Raw genomic sequence first — 24,285 nt, 5'->3', positions numbered from 1 at the left:
AAGCAACTCTCCAAATCTTCTCTTCAATACCAAAATTAATTTCCTAATCTTTCAGAAAAGCTGGGGTTACAGAAGAGGTACCAGCCCTTTATCTTTGTGTTAAATCCGCTTTCCATTATGTTATTGCATATACAAACTAAATTGGTGTAATAGATCTTCAAAAATATACCAATGGACTTCTGTGGACTTATCTGAGAGCATCTCCAATACTTGGCATTTCAAAGCAGAATAATATTTTTTTAAAAAAAATTTCAATGAGCTGAATAATAATTGAAAAAGAAGTCCTTTCAGTTGCATACTACTGCAGTCATCTCATGTTTTAAGAATCGTATTATGCTATCCTTTCATAAATTAAAGCGCCATCTTGATAGTAGTTGTTTTAGTCACTCCCCACTCTACTTGCTTCAGAACCATATTTCTCCAGGGCTGATGACCTTTTTTCATATTTCCATGCTCACTTTACTTACAGCCGATGTCATCACATTTCTTGGAAAAAGACTGACGTCTATCTCAAATAGTTCTTTTTCCTTCTGTTTCATTTACTCCACTTATACAGCAAAACTCAGCAACATACCCATCTCATCCTCTACTTAGCTAGACTAAATAAACTGTATCCATCTGGTTTTGTAAGGTAAATCTCCACTCCCTTAATGATCTGAGCAGACCTCTTTGTACCATCTCTAGTCTGTATTAACCCTTTTCATCCAAGAATGGTAACAATTCTAGTGCCAGTATTTCAGAGGATGTTTCAAACTTTCCACCGTGTCAACAACACCGCCTTTTCTACTATTTTCTGAAGTATCCAAGGGTCATATTCGCATTTTCACAGATACCATTAGCAATACAACATCCTATGTTTCAGTATAGCATCTAAGTTAAAACAAGGCTGAGTGGTTTCCTCTGCAGAAGGTAATTAGTATAATTAGAGAGGACAAACTAAATGAAATACAGCCTCTAAAAACACACAGATCTCCACTTCTAAGAAGCAAATACTTACATGAAGTTATTCAGAATGTCTATGGTATTATTTATTTTACCTTCAGCGTGAAAGACATGAAACGGGCATTCAAAAAGGGAAAAGGAACATTGTAGTCAATGGCACGGATGACCTTATAGATGCAGAACCAGATTTCTAACTGCACTGCAATCTTAAAAATTTCAATAAACCCCACAGATCAAACAAAAAACAGGTATGACCTTAAGAAGCACATCAAAGACAATGTTGATAAGCTACGAACATTACTTAAGAACTGCAATTAGCATAGATAACTGGCCACTGAAAATTGAAAAGAAGCTGAATGGACAAATCAGTAGCCAAAATGTCTGTAGTATTTTTACCATATCAGAATCACATGGTAAGAATAAATAATAACAAAACCACTAATAATATCCTCTTTGTTCTCTATCTTATTTTTGTTCTTAAATCACACTTACCTTGGTTGGCAAGTGGCAGCTTATAATACAGAAAATAAAAACATTTAAGTATTTTAAATAGATGGATTTAGTATTTTCATTGCCTATCTGTAATCATTGAGAAGTGAATAAACAGTGTATGAAGGCTCAGTTCAACTGTGTCAGACATTCATGCTGCATTTTATTTAGATGCGTGATATATACACTACACCAAAGTACCAAAGCTTGTCATATCAAAGGAATAGCTGAGAATGTCTTCATAAGAAACACAGTTTTTTAGGTCCTTTCCAAGCATATTATTCATGCAACTTCACAAACCATGTGAAGTTAAGGTATTTAAGTTCAGAGTAATCTTTCAACCCCCAAAATAATTTTTATAAAATCTCTGTAACTTCCCAAGCCATCTTTTCCATCCTCCTGAACTGAAATATCTTAAATTTTTCTTCTGTGCTTTTTCTATATCAACTATGTTCTGAATTTGCCTCATTTTGCTAAATCATCTACAGATGTGACGGGCAGCTGGAGCAAGGTCCCCCTGCAATGTGAGTGGATGCAAGCCTGGAACACTGAGCTACGTTGAGGTAACCTGACTATTTAGCCAAAATCTTCAATAAGGTTTATCAGCTTATGATCTGCAGCTCATTAACATAGTTAGTCTTTCAAAAACCACATGCAGAAAAGTTTGTATATAATGAGAACATGATACCCACATACTTTACAGATCAAACACATTTGCCTCTCCCTTTCCTAATGCTAAAACAGAGTGTGAGTTTTGATACTAAAACTTAAATATTACAACCTTCTCTCAATAATTAGCTTTGTGATTGTTTCGGCCCTTACGAAACTGCGAAACACATCTCTATACTTCCAAATTAGCTTCTCTTTTACTTCTATATACATATGAAACAACTTCTACTTTTAACTGCCTCTGGTAAGCTTTTTTCCATCTTCATCTGTCCTCAACACTTCTTACGCCAATTCTTACTATATCCACATTGCTTATGACAGTTTTGCTCCTTTACCTACTGAACGTTTTTCTTTTTCCCTACCATGTCTCATAATAATCTTGTAAATTAAGACTATGTCAAATAAGCCATTCCCTTCCCAATATATGATGACCTTTTCATTCAGCAAAGCATCCACAGTAATAAAAAGGCATTGTTCTTGTAACTTCAACCTAAATTAAAGTGAGTTTTAGAATGCCATTGGCAGAAGAGTTCCTTAAACATGCCCTATGATTGAAGAAGTCTCAGTCTTCTAAAATCAAACCCTGTTATTTGCAAAATATGACACCTGGAAAGCTCAATTACGTTAATAAAATAGATCACATATTCTTCTGCTTATGAAATCACAGAAATGGAAAAATACCAATACTTTTAATGATCTTGAAAACTGATATGGTATGGAAGAGCTGAATGCTGCAAAAAGCACAAGAAGAAGAGAGAGAAAAATTGTGATTCTACATTCATGCAAACAAGTAAAGTGAAAGGCAAAGTTTGTCAAATTCTTTCCCAAGATATGCCCACATTGCATGGCAGAAACTTACTTGAAGCAGTAACCTCAGAGAAACTGTTCAAAGATACTAAACTAGACACAGTAACATACTTAGTACATCAAGACTGCACAGCAGCTAAAATACAACCATAATAAAGGCTCACCGTCTCTAGGAGAAACGGATTCCTAGATACTAAAACCAATGTATTTGCATGGCAGGCACACAAGCCATACTTTAAGCTCTTCATATACTCCAGAAAATGTGCTTGTTTATAAAGCTTGCTCATTTACAGGATCGTAATTCAGAAACACTTTGCCATGGCAAGCAGAAGTGTTGTGTGCTTTGTTGCTCTTGCCAGATTAACTCTGCTCCAGTGTGAGCCCGCCCTGTTCTGAACACATTTCAAGTTAGTTTATCCATCACAGTGATATCAGAATATCTCCCAAGATTTCAATATGAAATAACAATTAACACCTAGCTTGTATGTGTATTCTGAATCATATATCAAGAATACACATTTTCCTTTGCTGATTAAATTTACTTCTGAGGCAACTATCATAAGTGACTTCTCATGAGCGGCATCTCAATTGAGAACTGAAACGATGAATGTAAAAACATGAAGTCCTCTGGCTTCAAAATAAAACCTGATTTATCTATCGTTTTTTCCTAGCTGACTTTGTATCACACATTAAATGCATATTCCTTATTTCTGAATTTTAATATAGTTACTTGCTTTGGGCTATAAAACATAATCAGCTTTTCCTCAGTTCTGCTGCATAACTTACAAGAAGAGTAATATACTGTGCAAATGTAATGTCACAAGGAAGCTCCTGCTACATTTCCAATACACTGGTGTTAGTGCATATAGAAAAGTAGCCAAGTTTAAAACACCTTCACAATGTAGTATGTCTGTCTCTGACAGAGAAGTTTTGATAATGCAATAAAGGCCTAAAAAAAAATAAAATACTTCGAGATCTGAGCTAATGTTTTCTAGGAAAGGTTTTGTTTGCTGTTTAACATTTACTGGTCAGTTATTAGTGCTCTCTCTTATTGGAAGAAAAAAGAAGACCATCAAAAATTAAATTCTACCTCTGTGTCAAGAAATCCAGTTGTACTCAGTGGTCTTTTTTCTTCCAGCACTACTGTAGCAGAATTTATAGCCCAATCTTTTACTAAATCTTTCTGGTTCTCGTTGATAACAGGCCTATTATAATCCTGGCTGTCATCCACTCCAAACACCTGAAAATGAAACAAACCATTACATACATTAACCCAATACCATCCTGATGCAATGTTCAATGTTAATGGAAGGATGGTGGCATGCTGGATAGTGAGTTTAAATAGGTTTTGTTGTATTATGCTTATGTCATACTGGTGAAATCTACGACTCAAATACAAGAAATATCTAAAGCAATGAGAAAAAGAGCAGAAGTGTATGACAACACTGAAAATTCAAGGAACTGCTAGTTGGAATGGTCAGATGTGAAAAATGACACTGATGATATAAACAAAAGGTAAAGGCAAAATCATTACAAAGAACCTTTTACAGTCCATTTCCCGATTAAGGAAAAAAAAACCTGAATTTTCAGATTTTTGCTATTATCTAGTGAAAACAAGAAATATAAAAGGTTACATCTGCTAATAATATGCTTATTGAATTATTTCTCTAATACAAACAAAATTGCAGTTTTTCATTTGACAGGGACTTAGCAGGTCTTAGAAGTCCACCAGGGCTCACAAACCATGTAGACTCAGTCAAGATGTGACTTGCCATAATTGTTCTACTATGTTCATATTAATTCCTTCCACTTGTGATAGAGTGATTTTCCTATGACATTCTAAAATCACTGCTCAGAGAAAAATACCAGAGAAATGTTATTACCAAGGCAATTTAGCAATAATGACTTAAGTAGGAGAGGCAGCATATTGTCTGTCAAATTTCTCCTGAGTCATAGATACTAAGGGCTATGATTTTTTTTTTTTCATGATTTTGTATCTTGGAAACATAATTTATAAAATTTATAAATTTCTGCCTAAGAAACAGATTCATGACTCTACTCAGATATTTAAAAAAATTACAGAATAAAAATGAAAAACCACACACACATTAAAACTGGCTGATAAAAAGAAGCTGTTAACACCCAAAATTATTTTGTCTTGAAGAAAAGGAAAGGAAATGACCATCACAAATATTACCCTCCTGTGAAATGTACTACCAGTGTAAAAGAGAAGATACATAGCATTATCTTTCCCCCCAAAGCAGTTTTGTAATTTGGTTTTACGTGGCAAAGCTAGAAGACTGGTTTATTAGAACTCTGAACAAGGAGAGTGTTTTTAAAATGGATTCACCACTAGATGGCCACAAACCACAATGTTTTTTAGCTTCTGAGAAGCTGATGAATAATTAAAAAAAAAGTCAGGCACCCTGTCTTTCAGCTCCTCTTGCTATGCTGCTCCAAATGTCCAGAAAGATGTGCATATAGCATGTATACATTCACTACTGATGAAGCTTTTTCAAATGCACTGGATTTGTATTCTGCTCTCGTGCAAAAAGCCTGCTTTCAGCAATCCGAGAAGTCAGGCAATGCTCCCCATTTTTCAATTAAAACCTAATTCGTGTCCAGATACACTTATGCACCAGTTGCTCAGGAGTATTAGTATTTCTTATCTTAAAAAAAAAAAAAAAAAATTAAGTTTTCCTCTTAATATACTCTTGATTTGTACAGCTGTAGCAAATTTTGAAGATACAAACCAGTTATCATCCACATCTCCTTTCTTTGACTGTAACACTATCCTGCAGCCATTTTTTCCTTGTTTAATGTAAAAACCTGTAATTAATGGAGTGACACGTTCGTTTTTAAATGAAAGGAAATCCTGATTTTATTGCATAAGCACCTGAAGAAAAATATGAATTCAACACTTACACATCTAACCAGGACAACAGGAGTAAATTGCTACCTGAAAATTGCTTCCAATTATCTGGTGGCACATTCATTTACCATATCAAATTTCTTTACTTGTATGACAAACAGCAACACCTAAGGCGTCTTTCTTTCCGTCTTACCTTTCCACTACTGAAGTCCTATTTAACCAAATTTTGATTTTTATTCTTCTACTACTGAAATTACTGCAAAACCAAACCTGCCAAAGGAATATGGGTATCAGCAAGACCCAAGAAATAGATTTACCTCCTAATACTACTATTAATGCTCACTCTGTATGTATACTGGGGATATCACAGGCCAGAAAGATAACGCACAGTATTTGGGAACACTATTATTAGAAAGGGAAAGCATCTTCTTTAATAATGTATATTTTTGCACTACAAATTCATTCTCCATCTAGGAGCACTGGTATGTGCATGCACCTGCCCTATCTAAGTTCCACTGCTACACAACCATAAAGCTCCTCTTCTCACCATGAGAGACAAGTTTCATACAAGGATGATCTAGCCCAAAGACTAAATTTCAGAACTGTGATATACTAAAAAAAACTTTGAAAACAATGCCATTAATACATAATTAAAACTTTAAATATGAAAACTATGCAAAAGATAAACCAATTTATGTTTAGTATTCAATAAAATTACGCACCTGTCACACACCTGCAAAAAATGAGTACCATCAGAATTTCAGGATTAACCAATCACTCACATTGTTCACCAAATGAGACTATGCCCTCAGAGACAGCTACAGAATATCCTCAAGGTTTCTACTGGAAATCATCTCTCTACCATTTAGAAAAATGCATTTTGTACTTTATGGGAGATTAGGATAATGTATGTATGTAAAGAGTGGGATGTTGTGATTGAAGCCTGAATGGATAAAGACCTGTACATTCCTACAAAGACTGAACGACAGTTCTTCACAGCTTACAATTCTTCAGGCATTTCTGTTCTTTAAATATCTTCATGATTTCAAAGTCATTTCAGGAAAGCCTAGGAGATAACTTAACCAATTCAAAAAGATCCTGAAGAAATGCTCATGACGCCCACTGCTGCATCTCTTACATAATTATACAAAAATACTTAAGTTTCTTTCTTTAAAGCTTGTATTTGTCAAAAGCAGCAGCTACACTTTAAACAGGAGCAATTACAGTATGTATTTTGAGTAACTGTGTTTGGGGAAAAAAAAAAGAAAATTAAGCCAGAGTCCACGATACAGATTTGTAAACATTGAGCTGTTTTAAAAATTAGAATGATGCCCTTTTTTTTTTTTAATTTTTGATAAAGGACGTAAAGGGATTCTGTGCATTTATTTATGACTTCAAGACCTTTCCTAACGATGTTAAATCATATTTACCCAGTACACAGCTGTCAACAAAAAAAAAAGCTTCCTAAGTCCTTCACACTTTTTTGTATCACTGTAAACAATAAGAGACTAACAGAATCATGATCATTTTTTGGAGTCTGAAGGATAGGGAGTAATATATTTTTTACTTAGGTAGCTATACATACTATGAAGAAAACAATTTCTAAAATTTGTTTTGAAAAAACACACCAGATAGTAATGCTGTTTTTTAAAGAGGTAGCATTTGAAAATGAAATTACCAGAGAAATTTATTTCTAAGGTAACAGCTTCCTATAAGCAATTATCCTGGACAGTTAAAGTTTTCTGCTCTGCTCTATTATTATTTATTTATTATGGAATTATATCTTAGCAGAAAGACTAGACTATTTCACCTTGAATGCTTCAATTTTCAAAAAGTTACAAATCAAAAACCAGAACAATAATTTTCACAGAATCACTTAAATCTGACTGACAGGAAAAAAATAGGTACTGCACCAATCTACACCACTACAAAGGGTTCCTACGGAGTCTCTGCCACATGGCTGCAATGGTGTAACTGTCAGAAACATTGTATAAACTGTGTTGGTGATTAAAAATAACTACTTTATGGTTAGAAAGCAGGAAACAATTCCCACTGCAAAGCCACACATTTTGAATGGCAAGGGGATGATGACAACAATGTTGCCATAGAAAGTCAAGCCCCATTAATGAAATGTAGTCAATGTAATTTTGTTTAACCTTCAATTCAGTTGACTTCTTAAGCAAATGGGTTAACAGGTGGTAAATCCGACCGCATCCAGTTTCAGTCCCCACAGTACATGAGAGACACTGTCGGACTGGATGCTCAAGTCTGGAGCACTTCCCCTGCGGGGAGAGTCTGGGGAAGCTGGGCTTGATCAGTTTGAAGAGGGTGAGGCTTGGGCTGTGCCTAACAGCAGCCCCCCAGAACCTATGGGGAGCATATCAAGATGACACCTGGGCTCTTCACAGACATATGGACAAGAGAGATTCAAACAGGATATAAAGAAAAGTTTTTTCACTCTGACGAACAGCCTAGCAAGGTTGCCTAGTCTCTGTCCTTGCAGAGTGAGATAAACTCTTCAGCAAACTGTCTGACCTCAAAGCTGACCCTGCTCTGAGCAGGAGGTTGGACTACCGACCTCCTAAAGTCCTTTCCAGCTTATGTGATCTTATGATCCTTAATAACAGTGATCCTAGATCCTTTGATTCTAGCTCAAAGAGTCTGTCTTGAGAAAGCCCAAAGGGAAATCCAATAGTTTAATTGTGGAACTGCAAAAGGTACTGGAATATTTTTTGAGAGAGCATGAGTTACACGACCAAGTTTGAGCATGTGCGTTCTTCTGCAAGGGCTAATTTTGCAGAAAGCAGCGTAATCTGTTTGGCAGGCCATACACGTTTTCCTGTGAAAATAGCTCATGACTCAGCAGACCTGCTTGTCACCATAGCTATAAACACAGCTCTAACACAAGCTAGCTTTAGTCACTGGGAACTGGTCTTGTTGACCCTCCTTTCTTCCTTCCCCAAAAGATGAACTGATGCGTTCTGTACCACAGATGCACCAGAGGTCAGTCTAATTAATTATCAAAAGTGATGATCCTTTGAAACCACAGAAGCAGTTTTTCTTTATTGATATATGTGACACCTTCTAGAGATCAAAATTAAAACTGGTCAGAAAAAGTTTTCTGAATCGAATGGAAGAAAATGGGTTAGGTAAAAAAACCCCACCAAACCAAACACCACAACCCCAAAATCCACCTGATGTTCTCTTTATGTGTTTTTTATAAACCTGAGTTCTTGAGTAAGAAAAAACTTTCCTCAGTTGTATTTCATTTACATGCCCTTCAGAGTTCCTGAAATGTTGGGACTTTATACTTTTATTTAATTTCAGAACATTAATTTTAAACTATTTCATGGTTTATGAAGATCACACTGCAGTTCTACAATATTATAATCACTCAGTGCTTAATGTTCACAGACCTAGTACCTCATCCAAATTCTGGTATCAATGGAAAAAAGGTCTTATTTGAGACTCCTAATAGATACTTCCACTCAGTTTTATAGTAAATTATTTATATTAGAACGGTGACTCTATTGTTCTGCATATGCACTTAGAACACAAATCATTAGAAAGCATTTCTAACAATACTAACACAAACCGGGAGCATAAATTTTATTAAAATACAAGTCTGAAGAATTCTATCTAGTTTTACAATTTTTTTCTTTCTAAAGTTTTCCCCAATAGCTTTATTGCTGTAGTCTTAAAAGGTATGCAGCAATTGCTAGTAAGATTAAAAGAAAACCAACAGATAGATAATAAGGATTCTAGTTGCAATTCAGAAAGCTACAACTAGGAACCTATCAATTAACGATGGCATTTGCAAGCTGCAGTATTCGAGTAATTCTCTTCCTATTCTTTCAGATACTACACTACTACCTGGAGACACATTTGAAAAGGATGAAGACTTAAACGCTATTAATTTCAGTGCAGGCCACCTGCATACAAGGAGCAGAACAAACCCCAAAGACAAGAAGTGTGTAAAAGGGAATTCAAAGATGAGCTGTTCAAAAAGCAAACTAAATCAAAGCACAGCACAGGTAAGGGACAAGGGACTCTACTGTACAGTGCATTAAAGACAGAACCACGGCAAAATAAAACAAAGATCACAACAGATTAAGTTCAAAATAAGGTATTGCCTAGTATAAAGTGATGGGAATGTAAATTGTAATAGCAATTACGTTTCACAACTTTTAAAGGAAGATGATGAGTGTATTTGATTGTTAGGGAAGTCAAATAAAAGTAGATGTAATAAACTCAGCTGTGAACTGATACAGTCAGATCAGCAAGAAAAAGGAGGAAGAAAAAGGCAGAAAAAAAAGGAAGACACATGAATTTGGAAACACAAGCAGGATTTGACACTGTTTGGATGTACTAAGCAAGAAGAAGAAAGTGTAAATAAGCCACACTCAGAGGATGCTTGATTGACAAAAAGAGACGATTCCAGAGAGCAGAGAAATGGAAGAGGCTTCAGATCCATATCGCAGATCATCTTAGCAATGCTGCACTTGGTGTTCAGAATGAGCTCCTCATAATTCTTCCAAAGAAGGTAGTCCAGACATTCATAATATACAGTAAATTGGTTGTTAAAAGTCAGTTACTGATCACATAGAAAAGACAAAAGCGAAACGTTTTCTTCCCACATTTGAGAAAGTGTTACGAGCCAGAGTACAATCCCCAAGTTCACTTTGTGTTCAGCTACTGCTTAACTGTGTTTAACCAAGTTGCTTCTGAGAAGTCTGATTTTAATAGCTTTTGCTTGTTCTTGGCAGTAATCCTAGCTATTGCAGGTGAACAGACTGTATTCTGTGCAGGGTGTATCTCATGAAAAGCCATGGATTTTCGCAAAAGCTGTTTATGTCATTTTAACTATATACTGAAGATGTAGAATCAGATGCATGATGTCCTGGTATTAAAAAAGCTACATAAGCAAATGAAAAGGATCAACGTGCCCAAGACTAATAACTTTCTCTTACCAGATGCCAGTTGCATATTTACATGCATACATATTTTGTCCCTGTTTGCTACAGTAAAGTATTCATTTTCTTTAGAATTCCAAATTCAAAAGGAAATAAGTTTAGAGACTGTAAGACTCCCTTGCTCAGAAGAAAAAAAGATTACAAACATCTTCAGAACTCCTGACAAAATTTATATGCTCAGATAATTTGATAGGTTTCAAGTGTTCTATTGCTTTTTCAGCACTGTATTCATAAAATATGATCTTTCTGCAACAAAGACACTCTGTAGGGCTACAAGGCAGTTTTCTGTAAGAAACTGAAGCAATGGTAAGAGCAACAAAACCCAGAGGCTGTGAAAAGACAGAAGACCCGAAAGTCATCTTTTGAAAAAAGATAGTCTTGGTTCCTTAAACAGTCATTGAAACATGCTGAGATTTTTTTTCCTCCTAAGTTAGTGCTCATTGATTCCTTTCAAGTAGCTTGTCATTTGTAATACTGCAAAAAACTGCCAAGAAGAGTTCCGTAACATGTATGCTAACTCCGTAAGAAGAGGACTCTGCTCCACCTGCACTGCAAATAAAGTTTTTGAATGAACATAGTTTTTTGTAAAAAAGTTCAAAATATACATTTTCTAATAAACCTTGCAGATCTAAAAAAAAAGTTATATGGCCCCATGTTTTAAAATCAATCCCTACTGTACACTGAACACTACTTAGAAATGATGGAAGACATCCAAATTGGTCTACACTTCTCACAGAACTAGACTGGTATTTACAAATGTAACAATATAATAAAATACCTACTTATGATTTTGTCACTTACTTTCAAAATATGTAGCATAACATTAAACTTGTCAGTCCACAATTCTTCATTTACACGTTATTTTACGCTTAACACAATGTTTCTTGCCATCTGCAAGATTTTTGATAAAACTTCAAGCTTTGTATCAGAGAAGACAAGATTTGGTAAAAAGGTTTTATGAACACTGAAAGCAACAGCAACAACAAATCATCAAAATACACAGTCCCTGAAGAACATAATTAGCCAGTAACATAGCATGTTATGAAGAGACATACTCTGTGAGCAAAGAGTAAGGAGAAACCCTTTTATTATAATTTCATTTCAGAAGAGATTACCATTCGAACACATACTCAATAAAAAAAAAGTCAGAACAAACTGAAATGTAAGTATCATGGCGAGCAGAAAAATGCAGAAAATGAAAATGGAAAACCTCCTGTCTATAGTACCATGAACACAGACTTCCCTCCAAAATAAGTTATTCCAAATTTTTAAATTTCTAAGAGGAAAAAAGAATCTCTCTCAAGACTGCGTCAACAGATTAATAATTCAAGTATACTCTTTGTACAGTATATAACCAAGTAAAACTAAAGATGATAGCATGAACATTAAAAACAAGGTCATGTCTACCTATTACAGCCTGTCTATTTATATAAACACAGACTTTAAAATAGCATCCTTTTCCAATGTAAATTGTCTAAAATACAACCTCTGCACTGAAAACAACATCATTAAAACAGTCACAGTAATTCTTCTTGAAGATGAAAGAAGGGTAGATTGAGGCTGGATTTTAGTAGTTTTTTTTCAAATTTTACTTCTGGTTGGGGATCATTATGTTGAATTTGAGACCTAAAACTACTGCGCAGATGCAAAAAAAAAAAAAAAAAAATCTTTTTTCAGGGAATTTAAATGAATATAATATAATTGAAGAAAACATTTTGGGACCAAAGAAAACTTTATCCAAGCCAAATGCTTCCATGTGTGTATGAGCTGCTATAACATTCCTGATCAGCTACACTGATGAGAATTGCAACATACATACAGCCTCTGTTCTGCTCCTTCCCTTCCCACACATGCATAGAAGAGTTAACTCTGCTATACAAAGTTCTATAAAGTATTTCCATTCAGAAATATCCTGAAATTAAATTGGCTGATTAAGATAAATAACAAAAAACCCTACACAAAACAAACAAAAAAGGACCCCCCCAGCAACCCCTGAAGAGCTTGCAAAAACCCTCATTGAGCTGCTTTTTCTTTATTGCAGTAATCTCCAAGTATTTAACATTCAAAACGCACCCAGAATTATTCGCACATTAAAATCTACTGCTGTTAGTATTTTGCTTTATTGAAAAAAGGAAACTTATTAGCCTGATAATTTGTAGTCTTTTCATATCAACAAAAAGGATGATGAACACAAAAAGGATGATGAGCACAAAAAAACCCAACAGTATTTGAAAGAAATCATAATAGTGCCAAGTTACTAAAAAATAAAATTAGTCAGAAGTCCTAGAATATGTATTTTAGAGAAAATTTCAGTAATACGAGATGAGGTTTTTGCACATGGGTTTTGTGTGACTTGTGAAAAGCGCAGCTGGATCCTATGTAAACACAGGAATTTTGTGGAGAGCATTCTCACTAGCTGATTGAATAAGGAGAGAAGGCAGTTAACAATGGGCAATAGCTGAAGATTTCAACTGTTTTCAAATTATAATCACTATCTCTACAGAACACTGACAAATCTTTCCATTCAGAAACGTAATGAAATTAAATTCACTTAAGCAAAACCAAACAACTCCCGAAGCTATACCCATTTTCCTTCTATGAGTTTCATGTTTTGATATTTGTCCTGGACATGTACATGTATATGTGACCCATTTTAAAATAGAAACAACCAGGAATCTTATGATGACTGCTTCGCTGTCTAATAACAGCCTGAGATTTCTCCCGCCTCTACAAAATGTGGTATTTTACTTATTTAATTTCTAAATTTCTTTTCTTTGGTTATTCCCAAAGATGTTTGTTTTGTTCTAAGAGATATGACGCATCAGTTCTAAACCTGTTCAAAGCTGGCCTCATTTACCCCCTCTGACAATACCTTCAAGATTAATGAATAAAAGTAAAATAACAGCACAAAAGAAGCAAGTATTAGTATTCCTAAAATACTAGGTAATTATATCAGTTCCTATGATGGCTGATCTATACATGGAATATTTTAAAATACAATCAATCCAACTGATTAACTGACATGCAAGTGGAACAGGAACAATCTTTGGAGGACTCCAAGTGTGTACAGGTTCTGGTTTGGGGTTTTTTTTTTTTTATGTTTACAACTGAAAAATATCTGCTTACTATTTTTATGGTGTGCTTTATTTTTTCATCCTGATATAAAATAAAAACAAATTTTTTTTTTAAATCTTGCAAATTTGAAACAATTTAACAAATTTTTCTTTTCCTACTCAGTTCAGTCTCTGTGGGCATTTATATAAATTACCTGCCTGTCAGATCTCGATATCGAGTCTCAATTTAATGTCATTGGCTCAGTAAATCACCAAGGCGTTGAAAGTTGTGTAAGACACAAACCTCAAAGGTTTTGGAATCTTAGGCAAGTGGCAGACATTCACTCAAAGACAACCATCACTGCAGATAAATGATCACACCCCTCTCTCACGGTAAAGTATCTCACTGAAAACCTTTCCTCTGTTACTTAGAAAACATCTTCCTCTTTCCTTCTGATTATTTTTGTATCTTTTTCACATTCTCTTTTCAAAAGCCAGGCTTCAAAATGTCATTAAAACATGGTTTTTATTCTACTTTTCTCCTGTAGGGACAACACTTTTCTTATAAGACTAAAAGAGCAGCAGAAGAGGACATGGAACCTTAGAAATCTAAATGAAATCAAGATATTGAATGAGTGCAACAGCATCCTTTTTTCATTTTAAAAAAAAATTTCACATAAGTATCTATTTTCCTTTGGCTTCCACTTGGTTCTGGTTTTCTTCATTGGCTGTGTTTCTACACTTCATAAATATAATGTACTTCTTTCATATTACCAAACCAAATAAGAACTGTGCAGCAGAACTTTCTGTACTGCATGCAAAACATACTGTTCATTATAATTCAGTAAAAGTAGTAACTGAAGAGACAGAAGACCTCAAAGAAAAAAAAACATCTCTGCTTTAGTAAATCTTAAATTTCTAGTGGTGCCACTTTTTAGTTTAGTATTAAAGGGTATTTACAATATCCAAAAGCTTTTTATACACTAAGAATATTAACCAATACTTTACTACCATCCCTAATGCTTACTATCACCTCTTGTTTTGCAACTTCTCATGTAACAAGGAGAGATTTGTTTCAATCAAATCTCCAAAATCTCTTCCAAAAAACTGACTGTGGATATACTGAACAGATATTAAAGACCACAAATAATTTGAAATTTATTAAACAGTATTAGACAGCATTAACATTTTAATAAAGTACATAAACTGTCTATTTCCAAATGTTATTGTTTTTTCTGGTTTCCAAATAAATACTGTTGCACAACTAAGCAAAACCAGGACTTAAAAATCTTCAGTTAAATCAGAAAATGTGTAACTTAGTAACTACAAATATCTACATTTAATTTCCAAGTCAAAGCAATGATGTTCTTTAATATTCACCTGCCTAATTTAGTTCTCAGAAGCTTTTAGTTCTCAGAAGTTTTTTGAATGTTGACTCAAAGTCAAAAGTCTTTTTTTCAGAGTAAGATGCAAAATCATTATGTTTAAGATTTTACTGAAGCAATTCTCTTTATTTTAATTCCCCCACCCCAAATATTCCCAGAACTCCTTTTATAAAATAAAATCAACCATAATGAAATTTCCCATTTCCTCGCTACGCCAGCATTTTTCCATAAAACCAAACAAGCGAAGCCAGCTTGTCTTTCAAAAACTGTTTTTTCCATGTTTAGCAAAAACACATTCTAAATGCACTCATGTATTTGTTCACCTCTGAAAAAGTTCTACATTAAAAAAAATTTAAAAAAATCAATCCTTAAATACTTCTATAACAAGTAACGGATTTCCTGTTAAAGTGGCTAAAAAATTGCCTAGAACAGGATGTCAGCATTCTACCACAATGGTTTGTTTAGGAAAACGCAACATAGCATACAAACCCATCCTCTTCAAAAGTCAGTTAAGCCATATGATTAAACTTAGCTTCTACCCACATCTTTCTGCTGAATCCAAAGGAATAGTTATTTACAGTTATTGAACTGCAAATACAATTTGTGCTGTTATTTCTGTTCTGACCAATAAGCAAAAGTTACTTGGACACATAAGACTCCTAAGCCTAATGAAGCATATACCTATATTCAAACTAGGAAAAAAGACATTGCTATCATATAAACATTTTTGGAAAATTAATGCTTCTTACACTTCCTCTTCATAATGAATGCGGAAATTTAGGTTACTGTTATTAAATATACTAAGTACAGAAAATATTAACAATTTATTTCTATATGGTAATTTGGATGGAACTAATTTATATACTGAAAATTAGAGACCATAGGATTTTAAAAACAGGTATTTCCACAGAATTCAAATCTAGTAACTCTCATAAAAATACCAGTTAATTGAATAGCCTAGTATTCTCACAGTACTTAAGTATTTTGAAAACACATTAAAACTACCAGTCTAAAAGAATGGAGGTGACAAACAGGAATAATTTTCAGCCAAATGCCTACTGCTGCTTTTATGACATTCCATATCTGATCATTACAGATTGGCTTAAAAAAATTATTATTGCAGCAGCCTTAGTAAGTGGAACTGAAGTGGTAGACTGTTGCTCACACATACCATACCATTTTAACATCAGTGCACATTTTATGTTTCTCACCTTATCGATCATTTTACGAGCCTCCATTTCTTCAGAATTGGGATTTTCCAACTCAATAGTGTAAGTACCTTTGTCACTTTGGTCATCCTCATTGTCCTTTTCAGTACCAGAAGAAATATGTTGGCTTTTCAACTTTTTGTCCATGTCCTGGTTCTGACTAGGCCTATGGCCAAGGCTTCCTGAACTCCTCAACAACGCAGCTTGTAAAACAGGTAATGCAGCAGAGGGTTCTTCTGATTTTTGTTTTAGAAGTTTTGCATGAACGCCATGTACTGCTCTGTGATGTGACGTGCTAGCTTGCACAGATGAAGGGACTGCTTTCTCTCCTGACGTAGGTTTTACTCTTTCAGCTCGTGCATGAGGTGTTGGAGATGGAGATTCTGGGCACAGAGCTCCTACGTTCTGAGAAAAAGAGTAAGAACGTCTCTTTCGAGGATGGTCTTCATCAAAAAACTCAATCATAAAGGCAGTCTGATTCAAACTGCCTTGCTCTTGCTGCTTTTCTGTGGAATGGACTTTCTGGTGGGACTTTTTCAGCTCTGTATGATGATGCCTTAAATGTTCTTCAAGTGCTGCCCGCTTACTGTAATGCCAGTGTGCACCAACATTTTCTGAATCACTTTGTGTACCATCATCATGCTTATTCCCTACAAGGGAAGCAAAAGAACATATAACACAATGGAAAAAAACAAAAGCAAACATACACCAGCCCAACGTGTATTAAAGAAACTCAGGATTTCAAACTGGTTCTCTGTTCAGACTCCACCAGCTTTCAGTACCTGGCTCTGCAAATTTTCTACAGCTCCTGATATTGCATTCAACTTGTTATATGAGTCAAACAACAATACTTTATAAGCTGATCAGTAACAGCAGTGCATTTGAATTACCACTTGCATCAATACTCTCATCTGTGAATACTTATCAGTGACCTACAAAAGCCAATATTGTACCAGCTGCACTAAAGTATGTTTTTGGTTTGTTTGGTGGTTTTTAATACACAGCCAGCTGATTACAAATGACTACTGAAACATTCCAGGCAGGGTTAAGAGGAAAAAGAAAACCCTGAAATAGCTAAAAACATCCACGATGGAGACTCACAGTTCATATCGTTGGATTCCTCAACAGTTTATCAAGAGAAATGTCTACTGAAAACTGGAGTTAATTCTCCATTGCTCTTTCCAAGAAGTATGAGCTTTTCCATCATTCACTCCCCTCAGTATCTCTTGTATGCATGTATCATCGTTATTATTAATTTATTCTACAAATGACATTGAGATCTACAAACAAGAATTGAATGTACCATATATATGTGCATAAATACACCTTGCAATGATACCTGAAAACGCTTGGACAGCTGGATACTCATACACAGCAAGTCACATTTAACACTTCATGTATAATGAAAGTCTTAGCTCAGTTCCCAGGCAGGAACAGTTTTACCTTCTTTGAGCCCTTATGGATCAAATCCTACTCATATATACACAGAATGAACAATTTATTTTATTTTTCTTCTCAAGAGGATAGCTTTTTTTAAGGATTGCTAACTTACTAGTTAGGATATGCAGCTACTTTTCAGTTGAGTAATTACATATTGCGAAACCTTACTTATCAGACTAACAGCACTGAATATACAGCCGAAACCCCAACTTAGATTCCTATTTGCTACTTATTTATATGCTGCCTAAGAAAATGATGTTCTGGTTCCTATACTTCAGAATAACAGTAAGTGTCAACTCTGCAGAGGAAGTCATAACGTACTTCTAACAGCGTGACTTTAGTACAGGATATTCTAAGAAAAAGCTGAGGAGAAAAAGCAAAAAGTTTTGTGTTTGCTTTTGTTTTAAATCAAACTAAAAGCGGCTAGGTATATTCACTACCTTCATGATTTGCAAAGGTACAAGTCACAAGTAAGAATTACAAAATTCAGGTACACATTATGGCCATACACACCCCAAGGTTTACACTTCTCTCAGATGACAATTTACAAAACTTGGAGGAGTTTATGTCAGCAAAAGGCTAAGGGCTTGTAAACAAAGCCCTTCCTATTTACCAGTGTGACACGGCTAATATTTTAAAGCATGTTCATGAATATAATATATCAAGACCAAAGAATGCTCTGATATACTCTAGAAGAAATATTATACCATTAACCTAACTAGCACATTGATACAACTCTCTTTTCAAAAAAAAATTTTTTTAGCTTAATTTCGAAGACAAAGCACATTGTATCCAGTCCCAGCTGGTTTAAGAGGTAGGCATGATAATGTTGCAGAATCAAGAAAAATGGGAATTGCAGGGCTAACCTGCTGAAATTAAAAACAAAAAATGAAAGATAACTTTCATCTGGAAAGCCTGAATGTCACTGGATTCTTCATCTGAACATCAAAACTACTTTCTTCTCTATTCTTGGTGGTATGCAGAAGAAAGTACTAACCACAATTAACATCTGAATTAATTTTATTTGAAGTGTCACTGTCTGCAGTAAATGAGCATGGAACTTCATTCAACAGCAGCATTCTTATAAATACAATATTCCGTAAGCTTAGTAAAAAATTGAAGCTCTTGGTCTGTTTCAGACTCCTGACTCAAACCTGACTCCATTATAATAGGATCAACACAAGCAGAGTAACTATATGATGTATTCTTTGCTATAATTTTATTAGAGCACATGAATATTCACAGAATGTATGCTATTGAAACATAAATTGAACTTCAGAGCTTTGATTCTAAAAAGCAATTTTTCGAGTAATACATGGGAAAAAGTAATATATGCAAAGTTTAACTAAGATTTAGGTTTTTCCTTTCCCTTTTCAAGATCCATGTTTTAAATAGCTGATGTTTTCATTGTACTAGAATGTCTCTAATTAGCATACTTGTAAGATGAATTAGGATTTAGTTTCCTGTCCTCTTTTTAAGACTCAGTAATGTAGTAAAATTTTCCAGCATAGATCCTTGTGCCGCATGTGGAGTATCTGAATTCAGCTGAGCTCCACAAGGGCTCAGAGATCGCTCACTGGATGCTGGTGAGGAATCGCTGCTTTCAGAAATAATCATAGCTGGAATTATTCACTTTACCTTTCAGTCTCTTCAAGTACACTGGAACGTCACTCTTAATACTTTTGGAATCCTCCTCTGGTGGTTCCCATATCATTCTAGGAGGATTGTTCTGTGCTAGCCAATCTGCTACTTTGCTCTCTGCAGCCATCATCACCGTTTGAAGCCCAGGCAGGTCTTGGCCACTGGAGGAAGAAGGCTTTTTTGACTTGTGACGCTGTTCCGACGTGAATTTTGTCACGTGATCCTTGATTGTTACCTTTCCTGGAGTGTTGTCATCAAATTCAATGGTAAAGGAAGCATGCCCTGCACCTGCTGCATGGGAGCTTTGGGTGTCTTTTGTTGGAATTTCATGAATAGCGCTCTCTGCTACCTGTGAAGGTTGCTGGAATTCTTTTGTGGGTATTTCAAAATAACTTGGCTCCCTACAAAAAGGATAAAGTTCTTCACTTGCAGCTGCAGATTGCTCCTCAGCTTGCTTGGCATCTGTGCTGCATCCTATTAAGGAAAGGAAAAAAAAAAAAAAAAGATTACACAATACTTGGTAACTTCAGGTTCTTCAAGAAGTTTCCGAACTCCTGTAAAGGTCACTTAAATAATTTCTGTAATAAACAGAAGGTTGTGGAGAAGATCAAGCACCGTAGTTCTGGAAAAAATAATTCCAGAATTACGTACAAAAAATATTAATGAAAAGACAGCTTTGGTTGAAAGGAGTGTAGAGTGGCCAAAAGCCCACTTAGAATTTGGCTAAGGAAAATTGCATTTCAAAAATTTTTACATGATGTAAAGGTCAGATAGGTTATTAGCACATGGAAAACAGGTAAACCACATTAGAGAAATACTTGAGATGATCATTATTGCAATTCCAATCCAACAGGAAAAAAAAGAAAAATCAAATCAAGGTGCCCTCAAAACAAGTACTAATAATCTGGCTTTCAATAGATAACTAGTATAATTTTGTTTGTTAAAATTCTCTAGAAAACTAATTCACACATTTACACAAACTAAACACTAATTCTGGCTTGAAAAGTTGAACCCTGATAAGCATTGGAAAGTGTTAACACTTTGTTTCTAAAGAAAATAAAACCAAAGGATCGAGCTGCGTCCTACTGTCACCTACTCTTAATTTTACTTGTTTCCATAATTTGTGGATGAAAAGGTAAAAACAGCTAGAAGCATGCAGAATGTACCAAACCATACTCTTAAGTGGGTAAAGTAAGCACAATGTGGAAAAACCATGGGCTAGTAATTCAAAGTCCCACTGTATAGCCTTAATGAAGGTTAAGGCTTCTTGTGGTTGCAGCAAAGCTACCAATGTGCTTTTAAGACAACAAACGTGGCTGCATTTCACAAACTAGTAAGCTAGCCAAAATATCTGGCGTAGAGTTAGGCTATAAGAAACAGATGTTTGAGATGTTAACAGCAATGGCAAGTTACATTCCTGCAAATGATTTCTGAATAGTTTCTACATGATTTATCATGAACCACATCAAGATGTTTAAGAAACCATTTTAGGTTGCCAAGTAAAGGCATAAGAATGCAATTAATAGATTTCTGGCAGTAAAACCAGGCACACCACATATCAGCTGAGACAGTTAACGTTTGTCTATGAAACTACAACGCAGTAAGGAAGCAAAAGAAACATTTATACTGGAGTCAGGAGTTTAATGGATAAAGGATGCAGGAGAGCATAACGCACCTATGCTGTTCCCCACAAACATGCTTCTTGTGAAGATTTAGGAAAAGTTTCATTAAAAAAATTTAAAAAGCATGGTAATTTGATAGAGAAATACAGCTAATTAAGGGACAGCACAATAACTGGGAAAGTTAAAAAAGAATGATGTTATGGAGTGATAATTAAACCACTACACATTCATTATTATTGTCATGCTTGGATACCAACAGGAGATAAGTAACTCTGATGCAGCTAACATAGCTGTTTTATCTAGAAGTAGCTGTTGCAAATACAAAAGATGTTCAGAATTCAGGCAGTTTTTACATTGTGCTTCAAGACCGTAGCTGATGCTTTTCACTGCACTGTCAGCTACCTCATCTCTGCGGGGTACTTTTCAGGCACTACAACAGCAACCCACTACTCCCCTTCCTGGCCAACAGAATGCCTTTTAGTCTCCTTTCTGAAAACGCTTATGCCAGCAGACAAACAATACAGAATGATCCATTTTACTCATACAAAGGTCATTAAAAAAGTCTTTAGACAGAAAACGTACAAAAATAAACAAGTCACACTTTGCAGCTATTATATTTCAGGCAAACCATCACCACTCTGCATTTGTTTCATCCAGCTAACAAGCTGGAATGGCTCAAGCTCTTGCAGGATCAAATCTTACAAGGATCCTTACTGTATGTGACACTGTCACTGACAAGAAAGTAATCCACCAGGGAGCCAACATATATGTACCTCTTCCCACCCCTCCCGCCCCCCGTTCCAATTCAGAGCTTCAAGCCTACAATTTCATGGGATTTCTGAACCAATAATTAAGCAAGATACAGCGTTCAATGCTCCTTTGAAATATAACTTCAAAAGATTTGAGAAGTATTTCTACTTTTGGGCCAGGCAAGAGGAATCTACTGGCCATACTATAAATAAAATTTTTCAGTAAATATGGAATAACTGCTTCATCATCTTTTGAAAATTCTAAGATTGTAGCCAAACTGCATCAGATGCATGGTAGGCTTAGGATGAGGGGATTTACAACACTGGGTAGTCAGCACTGATAGACAACTTCATAAAAAAAAAAAAAAAAAAAAATTTCCTGTGAAACTTACCTGCATCAAACTTAACATTCAAAATCAACTGTTTAGGCTACAGTGATATGCACAGCATTTGACTCTAATATTTATGATTAAACAGATGCCATAATATGGTTTGAATCTACATTAGACAGCTTAATCCAAACAAGTAGGAAACTGATCTACAACTAAATAGTAATTTTTTTTCTAAACTAGAAAAATTCTTAGAAATGATATAATGAAAAATATCTGGAGTTTTAATTTCTTTAAAATCCTATTTTCAGCCTGAAGTACTTGCATTTTGAAAATAGTTAAATACATCAAAATTTATTAGAATAAGGGATTGAAAACAACGAAGAAACAAAAAGAATATAAATCCTGATCTGAACCACCCTTCAGATTTTGTCACCCAAATTCTAAATGCAAGTGCTTACAGTTTTCTAGATTATTACAAAGAGCGATCTATAAAACAGCCTTACCTGTGAAATCCTATCATAAAAAGTAATCTGCCAAGATGAAGGAAATTATATATCAGACTAAATACAGACAGCTTTAAGAGAAAAGCCTCAAGCAAATACTGAAGATAGTGGTCATCACAGCTCTGTACTTTAAAACAAGACAAGCATAGTATCTGTACAGCGAAAAAGAGAACTGTGTGGAATTGAAAGTGTGTTTTGGGAATACGATGGGATGGACAGGCTGTGAACTGCAATCTCTTCAGGGACTGAAGAGACTTCTGAATTGGCAAGAGAGAAAGGATAGGGGCAGAAAAAGACCCGGGGTATCTGTAAAGAAGGAGCTCTCATTCTACAAAGGTTTAATGCTACAAAAGACAAACGCACAACAGTTTCTACAGGGCAAGTACGGAAGCAGTAACTGGAGCTGCTACACAGGTGCAGTGAGACTATTAATGAAACAGTGAGTCTAGGAGAGGCTAACAGGGAAACTACGTAATATCTGGGAAATCATAGGCTTAAGCAAACAGGTTCAGGGAGATTAATGACGAGAATAATGTCAGAGACGATGATCAGAAGAGCAACATTCACTTTGCGACATTAGCAGAATTGATTACGTTTTTTAGGACTTTAAGTTTTATTTCTAAAGTTATACACACCAACAGTCAGAATCTTAAAATTCCACTTGCCAACCTGGACAAAAAAATGCCACGGGGTTCTGTGCTATTCAACACAATCTATCAGATATGCAAGAAATTGCCTGTGTATATGAATATATTATCTGCAAACACAGGATGAAGCCTCAAAAAATAATTTCCCCAGTCTTCAGGATTTTTCAGAAAAGGGTTTTTTTTTGCCTTAAAAATGCAATTTTTAAGAATAAAACTTGAAAATTATCTGGAATTTACAAAGCCTTTCTTGAAAAAAGTGGCTGTAAACCGAAGGCAAAATATTTATCTGCAGAAGGTGTAAGAAGCTGCCAAAATATCATGTTTACATAACTCCACAAAATATTTTTTATATATTAGCTCTATATTTGGTACTGTGCAATGGTACATTTAATGAAAACAAGGTGAATTTAGTGCTTGCAAACACTTATCAGAATTAATTTTTTTCCTTTCTCTTTCTCTCCATATCACTACTTTATTTCCCACTTACCTTTTAGTTCTTTTTTCTGCTTTACAGATGAAGCACATTTTTTTAAAGACAAGATTGTGAAAAATACCTAGAGTGACTTAACTAGTATTAAAGATCATCTTTTAATGTCGTCATAACCTGTCTTGTGAAATAATATCAAAATTTCTCTAAATAAAAATGTAAAATAGTATTGTACAGAAATCCCCACCTCTCACATAGTTTAACTGCATGCTTTAAAGGAGTTAAAATGAAAAATGTGTAAAACTAATCTCACTTAAGTATATTGCTGTAATGGATCTAAAATACTCTGTAAGCTCCCTGGGACATACCATGCACACTTGCTGCTACAGCTTTGCAAAGCAAGCCTTCCATATGCAGCACTTACACATATTCCAGGCCAAAACTCAGCAAAACTCCAGAACAAAATTCTAGGAACTTTAACGCTAATACTACTGATAAAACATGTGAGTGTAATCTCCCACACATA

At 35.0% G+C, this 24,285-nt stretch overlaps 1 protein-coding gene across 1 annotated transcript in view; it reads right to left on the bottom strand.

Annotated features, from left to right (window-relative positions):
- CEP170 (centrosomal protein 170kDa) overlaps positions 1-19,953 on the bottom strand; it is a gene marked incomplete at its 5' end in the record, with an annotated part of 53,977 nt that extends 34,024 nt beyond the window's left edge. Inside the window, 3 exons of the mRNA XM_010141798.1 lie at positions 3,998-4,147; positions 16,402-17,048; positions 19,477-19,953. Of these exons, the coding sequence (XP_010140100.1) occupies positions 3,998-4,147; positions 16,402-17,048; positions 19,477-19,953 (1,274 nt within the window). The remainder of the gene's footprint in view (positions 1-3,997; positions 4,148-16,401; positions 17,049-19,476) is intronic.
- Between the last annotated feature and the right edge of the window lie 4,332 nt (positions 19,954-24,285).

This window comes from Buceros rhinoceros, unplaced genomic scaffold (genome assembly GCF_000710305.1).
Source record: "Buceros rhinoceros silvestris isolate BGI_N320 unplaced genomic scaffold, ASM71030v1 scaffold3208, whole genome shotgun sequence".
In the NCBI taxonomy this organism is placed as follows: domain Eukaryota; kingdom Metazoa; phylum Chordata; class Aves; order Bucerotiformes; family Bucerotidae; genus Buceros; species Buceros rhinoceros.
This window is presented reverse-complemented; position numbering and strand designations above follow the sequence as displayed.